Raw genomic sequence first — 9,910 nt, forward strand, 5'->3', positions numbered from 1 at the left:
TACTGACTGAGCCAGCCAGCTGCCCTTACTTCATAGTCTTCTAAGTTGGGATTTTTAAAATCTATCCTGTCACAAATGGATCTGGATTTTTTAAAAGAACAAATTATTCCTGCTCATTATAAATAAATGCCTGAAGTTAACATGCAGGTTTCTTTTCAAAATAGAAACCAAGAAACAACAACAACAACAAAAAAATGTAACATCAGAAGAAATTGTGTAGTTATACATTTATCGCCCGAAATACTTAAATATATTTTAGACTTTGAGACCTGGAATCACAAGTTGCTAAACTCAAAGTACTTTTCTCCTAATGTGTGCAGTAAATGGAAGATATTATTGCTTCCAAGACCTTGCTTGGGATTATGGAGGGTCAGAGGCCTAACAATAAGCATGACACCTTTTCTGAGTTAAATTGTAACCAAAAGCCAATAACCTACAGTATTCACCATATAGTACTCATAATTTTACATTTGTCTAGTTTTAGAAGTTGGTGCCTTCATATGAGAAGGCATAAGATCACAAAGATAAACCACTGTATCAAAGACTATGTGGTTCCTTTCTCTTATACTCAGTTTAAAAGAAAAAAAACAAAACTGCACTGGTCATTTAGTGGTATTAATCTTGACCTATATCTGAACAGCTAAAGTGACTTAGTCTTTTGGTAATTTTCTATTCAGTTTGGAAAAATAATCCTCTACAGCCTATTTAAGTAAAGTACCCAACTTTTTTTTTTTTTTTTTTTTTTTAAGTAGACTCTAAGCCCAACATAAGGCTCAGACTCACGACCCTGAGATCAAGAGTTGCATGCTCTACCAACTGAGCTAGCCAGGTGCCCCTCTTTAGTTAAACTATGAAATATTTTTGACTTTATAATGAGTTTACATATCTTAAGTCATTGCATTTGTAAATCTAAGTAGACTGCACTTGTCAAAATATTGGGTTTTTAAAAATGTTTATTTATTTTTGAGAGAAAGAGAGACAGAGCATAAACAGGGGAAGGGCAGAGAGAGAGAGGGAGACACAGAATCCGAAGCAGGCTCCAGGCTCTGAACTGTCAGCATAGAGCCCAATGCGGGGCTTGAACTTGTGAACCATGAGACCATGACCTGAGCCAAAGTAGGACACTTAACTGACTAAGCCACCTTGGTGCCCCAAAATGTTGTTGTTTCTTACTATGGAATAGACCAACATCCCACAAGGCGGGAATGGGGAAAAACAGCAAGCAATCTATAGGTGGCAGGTGTGGGAATAATTTAAGGAAAGCCAAGCAAACGTAGATGCTTTTATCAGTGATAAAATCAAAGTATAAAGAGCAAAGAATTAGAAAGTGCCCATTCCGATATTATGAGACACAAAGTAATTTTATAAAAATTATTTTAAGTCTTCATATGATTCTCTGATAAGAGATACTGATCTCACTCATTTATATTCGTGGCTCAAATTATATACTCATTCAATGCCATCAGTTAAAATGCTAGTCCTAACTGCCTACATAGTTTTATACAGCCATTAAAGAAAAGAAAAAAAGGTTAATCATCTGTTTTCAGTATCTCTAATCCAACCCCAATCCCATGGTACACCCCTGTACCAGATATGCCATATCTTCATGTTTGTCTCCTTTCTCAACTCATCAAAATTAATTCTCAGGAAGAGATCAGAACTCATTCACATTGAAGACTGTCAAAACTAATGAGAAATCAATTTTATTTCTTACAAATCAAATGAACTCTCTCTAAACTCTGAAGTATCAGGCAAAGACAAAAAAAAAAAAAAAAGGAAAGAATGAAGAAAGATGATCAGAATGTTGCTAAAGCCACACCCTACAGGAACTAATCCCAATCACTTATTTGCTACTGTGGCAAAGCACAGTGTTCTCCCTATCTTCACAAGGCTGCCCAGATAGACTAAATTTCCCAGCTTCCTTTGTGGGAAAGGGCATTGGGCAGGAATATGCCTTCCCTTGGCTAGAAGATGGATGTGATGCTGGAAGCAGACAGTCAAGTCATGTACCAGCCCAGGACTGCCCTTGAGACCTCTCATGTAAAAAAATAAACTACTGTTGAAGTCTCCATGAGAACGGCCCAAACTGTATCCTAACTGATACAACCTTTCTTGCAAAAGCTACATCAAATGTCCCACTTTACCATCATGTCAAAATTCCTAGGCTCTAAATTAAGTATTTCCTTAAGGAAGTAAAACTTTGGTTGAAAGCCTCAAGTCATCTAACTAATAAATCAGTAAACAGCTGTACCAAGATTATAGTATTGCTTTTCTTGGACACCATCTTTCTTATCTGATATTCAAAAAATTGCTGGGTCTGCTTATATAAAAGCAACACAATATGGTACAACATCAAAGTATCTAAAAACAACAGTTCAGTTTTTTTTTTTTTTTTTTTTTTGGTAAGCATGATTATGATGGTGAAGAGAGAGAAAATCTCTATGAACAAAGAATCACCAAGATAGCTAAAGGTTAAGTGCTTTTAGATTGTTCCACTTTAAAGACAGAACGGCAATACTAATAAAATATAGTAATTTCTTATATGGATATATATTTTGCATTTTCTGAACTCCCAGCTTACCTCCATGATTACACAGTGATATAGACAAGGATGGTGCAAGGGGGAAGAGATCTGTCTTGGCCGAATACAGTAAAATCCTCCCCTTCTTCCCAAAAACCTAAGCTGTACAAGTTGCTATGCTTTCAGCTACTATCTAAATTGCCTCCCCTCCAAAAACAGTTTTCTATCTTTGGCAAATGTCATTGGTTTTCCTCTCTGCTCTCGGATCTCTGTCAGGATGCACTGTTTTGTTTTGGTTAGTTGTTGATTTGTTTATTTCTATTTATTTAGAATTTGCCTTTTTAAATCCCATCATGGCTACCAATCACTGTGGTTCCATATATTTTTCTCATACTTCTCCGAGACAGAGAGCATGGTGCAACCAGGAACAAGCCTTGCTGTGTACCAGTTAAGTGCTCTTGCTGGGGTGCTTTTTAAACTCCCACTTTCCATATCCCACCCCTACCTAATGAAATGAGAATCTCAACAGTGTCCAAAGCTCCAGGTGAATGTTCACTACAGGCTCTGAAGGTCAGAAGAATCTAGATTCAAATCCAAGTTCTGCCATTTAATACCCATGACTTTGGGCAAGTTACTTAACCTTCCTAAATTTCACTTATTCATAATGTCACTATGCACCAAGCGCAGTGCCAGGTGTTGAGTAAGGGTGATAATGACAGTCCCTGTCCTCTAGGAGCTTATACTGGAAGATACAGGAACTAAAGGAAATCACACACCAGCAAACAACGTAATCCCAATAGGGCTACAAGCGCACACAAGAAGGAAATCCAGTCTAAATTCTAAGGATGAACAAAATCTCTAAAAAGGTGACAGTAAGGCTAAGCCCTACAGGACAAGGAATAGTAGCCAAATGAGGCCACTAAAGAAAAGACTGTTTTGTTTTGTTTTTTTAAGATTTTATTTTCTTAAGTAATCTCCACACCTAACGTGGTGCTCAAACCTATAACCCCAAGGTCAAGAGTCACATGCTTCATCAACCAAGCCAGTTGGACACCCCAGAAAGACTGTTTTTAACAGCAGAAGAAGTGTATAGATACAAGAGGCCTAGATAAAAGAGAATTCAGCTTCTTCAGGAGATACAAGTAGTTCAGTAGGACTGGAACAAAAAGTAAGAATGAGGGAAGGACAAGAAAGGATCAACAGGGACCCCAGCTTTTACATCTGCAAAACAGGATTATTATCTGTTCTCTTTAGTTACCTCAAAGATCACATTATATAGACTTAACAGTGCTCGCTTCAGCAGCACACATACTAAAATTGGAACGATACAGAGAAGATTAGCACAGCCCCTGCACAAGGATGACATGCAAATTCGTGAAGCATTCCATATTTATATATATATGAATATATATATATATATATACACATACATATATATATATGGCACATATATATATATGGCACAATGCCTTGAACAGAATAAGCACTCAAGTTATAAATCTCTTCTTCAGCTTCAACACACACAGGAAAAAAAATCTCTTTTATAACATCATTAGCCAGTCAACAACACTTTCTCTTCAGGTCATCTCATCAGAGCACAAAATTTAATAGCAAGCTCTTTGCAGTTGTTCTCTCCTGCGTGCATCCGACCTACTGTGGATTACTGCATAGTGCCAACTATGGGATTTCCTTCAAAAGGTTCAGACACCTGAGGATGCTCCAACAGTAGGCTGTTGATAACAAAGGTTTTAATGTACTGTTTTGAATTAAATGAACTGTGGCTGTGAAGCAGTTCTGAACCAGGACCAGAATACTTCAAATCTAACCCTGGCTCTAATACTAGTTAGATAATTTACTTTGGGTAAGAGAGAACCTTCTGTGCCTTGGGTCCCTGATGTACTAAAATGAACAATACAGATAGAACAGTCCCTAATAACCCAATATAGCAAGGCCACTCCCTCTTCCCAACTTAAGGGATGGACTAAGTAAGAACAGAATCTTCAAAGCTAGTTATATACCCTTCCTTTTTATTTTTTTTATTTTTTAATGTTTATTTATTTTTGAAAGGGGGGATGGGGCAGAGAAGGAGGCACAGAATCCGAAGCAGGCTCCAGGCTCTGAGCTGGCAACACAGAGCCCAATGCAGGGCTTGAACTCACAGACTGTGAGATTATGACCTGAGCTGAAGTCGGACGCTCAACCGACTGAGCCACCCAGGTGCCCCCACATGCCCTTCCTTAACGGAGATACTGGATGTCAACCTTAGCCAGCAGCAAAGATGTGTATCAGACATCTCATGACCAACTGAGAAAGCTGCATAGATACTGCAGATGTCCTTTGGCACTAAAATACCTTGATTCTTTAAAATATTACTTTGGCCCTTTAATGATACATTCTTATAAATCCTAAAAACAAGTCTAAGAATTAATTTATTTCTCAGCTTCCAACCTGGATATTAATAACTCCCAATTTAAAATGAGAGGACTCGGGGTGCCTGGGTGGCTCAGTCAGTTAAGCCTCTGACTTCGGCTCAGGTCATGATCTCACAGTTTGTGAGTCTGAGCTCCATGTCGGGCTCTGTGCTGACAGCTCAGAGCCTGGAGCCCGCTTCAGATTCTATGTCTCCCTCTCTCTCTCTGCCCCTCCCCGGTTTGTTCTCTGTCTCTCTATCTCAAAAAACAAATAAAAATCAATAAAGAATCTTAAAAAAAAAAAAAAAAAAAGAGTGGACTCGCCTAGAGAAAAATCACCAATACAGGTTTAGAATGGCAAACACTATCAAGATGATACTTTTACTGACCATCTTTCTTGTCAAAATGTTTATCAAACTTTACTATTCAGCTTTATATTTTAATAAGCCTCAATTTTAAAAGGCTACTTCTGTAACTATATGAACTACATGAGGAGTTAAATGTTAGCTAAACTTGCTGCGGTAATCATAATATATACATATAGCAAATCATTCTGTTGAACACCTTAAACATGAACATTACATAGCAATTATACCTCAATAAAACTGGAAAAAATACTAGTACCATCATAGGAAATGTGGTACCTTAAAATATGAAATACTCTACTCAATATTTTTGGGCTTAATATGCAATTTACCACCTTCCAAATGGCATCACAACTTTCTACATGGAATCACACAAAAAATAAAAATTTAAAACAAACAAGCTACTTGGTTAAGTACTAAACAAGACGGCTTCTTCTATGCCACGCTTGCCTCAATGAAAGTAAACTTCCATGCCAAGAAAATCTAACAATTTTAGTTAATTCAACTGCACAGTAATACAGAAAATGTAGTTAATTGATAACTGCCTTTTAAAGTAGAAGATACCCACATTTAGAAAAAGGTAACTTTCGAACACTTAGTATTATCAGTCAATGTTCAAGAGACTTATGTGCATTATCTCATTTAGTCTTACAATGTAGGTGCTATTGTTAGCATACCTATTTTACAGAGGGGAAGTGGAACTTAGATTGTGTACCTTATTCTGCTAATAAATGATAAATCTATTCTTTGAACTCAGGGCTCAAGAAAGATCCTTAACTTCATTCCTGTTTGAGACAACTGTCTCTAGTTACAACAGAAGATCTTAACTAATTCAAAATCCCCAGAAAATTAAGGTTACATTATAGTACAAACTTCATAAACAGTGACTGAATTTCCCCTTTAGACTTCTCTTTAATATGACAAAATAATTCTAGACCCTGAGCTTTCCTAAACCTTTCATCATTTATGGTGCTCTCTGCTGTACCTACCCATTAGAACAATTTTTAAAAACATTAACAATGTACCAATTATTTTCAAAAGCCCAGAGATACTAATCAAGTGATCCTAATAGTCTTAAACACTACCCTTAAACCAAAAGATAAATGGAGATTGGGAAACTTGCATTCTAAAGTGCCACCATCTAGATAAAATTACTCTGTAAATTAGAGTAATTTCAATCAGAGCCTATAAAATTGAACATTTTTCTCAAGACCAGAATTAGAGAGTAACTAGAAGATAGTTTAAGGGCCCAAACTCCACATGGCAACTCAACAGCAAAATGCAGGCAGTAGGGGCTAGGGACAGCAGCAACAGTTTAGAAAGGCAGTAATAAATAAAATTACAAAATGATTTACCTATTCATCTCGCTGGCCATTCTCCCTTAACACAAGATTGTAATTACTCTCAAAAATCACATGCTCCTTAAAACCTATTGTCTTTACTATATGGTATCCTAAGTTTCAAGCTAACACATTATATATTAAGAAAAACTCCAGTGGCATTTCATAAGCATTAGAAACCCACAGTTTTTTAGAGGATACTTGCATTTATGACTATAAACATCATTCCCCCCAAAAAACCGATGTGGGTGTATACTTTATTAATTCCATAACTCATTAACCAATATTAAAAAAAATTAGTCTCAAAAATACAAATGAACACTATATTTTAAATGCCACATCAGCTATTCAGTAAAGTATCAGATGTATTTTTTTTAAATAATTAAGCTATACTAGAGTGTACTTAATACCCTGCACTCAGCAACATAAACACAAAGTTATTAAATGGAGGAAGTGTAGGCAGGAGATTTTGCTTCAGTTGCATGACAGGAAGCACAAGCTATGGAAGTTTAGAAACAGGAATACCAAGTTCTGTTTTAGCACAAGAAAGGAAAACATGGTGGTAAATAAGGGTATAAGAGGAAGTTCTTCTTAGTGAACAATCTGTCATGTATCCAAAATCATACCAAAAGTTTAAAAAAAAAAAAAAAAGAAAGAAAGGAAGGAAGGCCTTTTTCACTAGGCTTATGTGGTAAAGTACTTCGCTAAGTATCCTGGAGCCTGGAGTTTGCAATTTCACTATAATAAGACTGCTTATGGTCCACATTTTACACATCCAAAGGGACACAAGGGTGGCTTATAACACTAAACTGTTAGTTTCATATCTTAAAGCTTGATCATTAACATTTTCATAGCAATACATGATAAATCATTTTTATGTACATAAGTGTCACAATATGAATATACTTAACGCTACTGAACTGTACACTTAAAAAGCGTTAAGATGGTAGATTACAGGTTTTGGTTTTTTTTTTTTTAACCACACACGCCGAAAGTGCACAAGTTAATGAGAAATTACTCAATTTATTTATAGTAACTTGTTATGTAAATTTCGATTACTCTGAAGTGAAATTCTTATTATACTTAATTTTTAATAAAACAGTTTGTTGTCGTTTTTAACAGCTAGATTCGTTTTATGTAATTAATTTTTAAAGATACTTCCATACACGAGCAAGTTCTTTAATTGTGAACTACAGTGAAAGTGAAGCATTATTCTCAATTAGCATCTTTCAAATCATCTGAATTACTTATTGCCATCAAATACTAGCTATGAAATTATAAGTGTGTTTCTACTTCAGCTGATTCCTTCATTCAGTGAAGTGCAAATCTCGAAATTAAGAGAGCAAGATCCCTAAATGAATAGGCTTTCTTAAGGCAGTTGTAATTTTGGATTGGGAAGTAGACAACACTTGCCACACCTCAGCCTTTAGCACGACTGTGGCCCAGAATGCTAAGGTCAATTCTCCGTTCTCGCCAGGCTCAGCCCTACCAAATTCGTCAGGCTTTTGTGAGCTGCCACTAGATTCTGTTCAGAAAAGTGTACAACCTAGATTACTTTGGTAGCTCAGGAAGGGCCTGGAACAACCAGCTTGGCCACCTCTGGAAAAAGTCTCCGGGAAAAGAAAACTGGGAAAACTTCAACTTTGCGCAAACCCCCTTTCAATCACATGTAGCTCCCCTCCCGATGAAGTACAGCGTTCTCGAAAGATCTACACCTTTCCAACTCAAATGTCATTCCCAGATCAGCTGCTTGAGGGGCAAGCGGCGCTCAACCCACGCCCTCTTCTTCCAGCACCTTCTCCCAGGGCCAGTGCTGGGCTCAGCTCACTCCGCAGCCCCCTTCCAAACCCTACATGAAAAAGGGCCCTGGCCCAAGACCCCGCCCGTGGACAAGGCTGCCCGACCGAGTCAGCCCGGGGCTCCTGGCCGGGGCGGCTGTAGCCACCAGAGGGAATTCGCTAGTGGGTTGGCTGGGGACGACCACCGAGGGCGGGAGGGGGGTCTCCCTGGAAGGGGAAAAGACGGCCTCACCTTGACCCTGATTTCGTAGGTGGTGAAGCGGCCCCGGCCGACCCCCACCGTCTGCGGGTTGCTCACATCGATCTCGAGGAAGTTGCTGGGCGGCCCGTAGGCATCATTAAGGTTCTGGGGCTTGGTGATCAGCCGGCGGGTGTCCGCCACGGTCTCCGCCATTTCGCTGCTGCAGCCGCCGCCGCCGCGGACTCCCTCCGCCCCCTCCGAGTTCCACCGACGCCGCCGCTGCTGCCCGCCGCGGGGACACCGGGCTCGCGCACAGCGGTCGCGAAGCGAACGAGCACGTAGGACGGGCGTTCACCCAGCGCGCGAAGCCCCTCCCTGCGTCCTTTCGGCTTCCGCCTCTTATGCCCAGGGGAAAAACAGCTGACTCTCTGGGACGCCGCGACCTGGGCTCGGAAAGCCCAGCTGAGGCCGCGGAGGGGGACTGCAAGCTAGACGGCGGAGGAGCGGCGGCAGTCACGGGACTTCTGGTCGCGAGCAGGTTCCGGCCAGACTACAGCGCCCATAATGCACCGGGAGGGCGCGTCGCCGCCTGGCTGCGGCCGTGGTGCTGCGGGACCTAGGGGCTCGGGCGGGGGTGGGCGCTTCCTGTCTTTCTTGCAAGCAGCTTGGGCTTGGAGCGTTGGGAGGAACAACGGAAATGGTCTTCGCGGCCTTGCTGCGGGGACAAAAGTTAAACGGCGAGTTTTGGGGGGTGTGCCCGCATTCGAAACAAAACTGTCGCAGCCTACCAAACGTCTCACCGTGAACCACTGAAAATGCCTTTCTAGGCAACCATTAACAAGTGCCTCACGTCATGATTTTGATATCAACTTGACAGTTTGACCATACACGTGTATGGATTGATAAACGGAGGGAGATAAAGTAGTAGAGTGGAATACAGACAAAAGACCTTGGCAGATCACAGCACTAAGGTCACACCATTTGGGGACTGGTCAGCTCTCTAAAACAAAATAACGTAGTAAGTAGGCTGAAATCTGCCTTTCATGACCTATTTTGGGTGACCTGCAACTTTCTTCCCTCATTTCCCTAAAGTTCCAGTAAGTTCAAGACAAAACAAAAACGTATTTTTACAATTTTGAAATGAAACTCAGATAAGCCTTTATAAGAAATGAAAAAAAAAAAAGCTAAAACAAGTAGATGGTAGTTCATCTCTAGCAAATGCAGATTTGGAACATTGAGGTAGAAGGATAAAAATCTACCTAGAGAGTTGTCTCTGTTTATGTCATAGCTCTG

The 9,910-nt window shown here is 39.8% G+C and overlaps 1 protein-coding gene and 1 non-coding gene across 2 annotated transcripts in view; one reads left to right on the top strand and one right to left on the bottom strand.

The window, feature by feature from the left end:
- Positions 1-9,136, bottom strand: part of SNX3 (sorting nexin 3) — a 49,540-nt gene extending 40,404 nt beyond the window's left edge. The window contains exon 1 of the mRNA XM_042939498.1: positions 8,669-9,136. Coding sequence (XP_042795432.1) covers positions 8,669-8,830 — 162 coding nt within the window. The 5' untranslated portion in view covers positions 8,831-9,136. The remainder of the gene's footprint in view (positions 1-8,668) is intronic.
- LOC122220908 lies at positions 3,809-3,915 on the top strand. Its single transcript, XR_006203054.1, has one exon. It is a non-coding gene; the product is annotated as a U6 spliceosomal RNA (small nuclear RNA).
- Positions 9,137-9,910: the final 774 nt, after the last annotated feature.

This window comes from Panthera leo, chromosome B2, assembly GCF_018350215.1.
Source record: "Panthera leo isolate Ple1 chromosome B2, P.leo_Ple1_pat1.1, whole genome shotgun sequence".
Taxonomy (NCBI): domain Eukaryota; kingdom Metazoa; phylum Chordata; class Mammalia; order Carnivora; family Felidae; genus Panthera; species Panthera leo.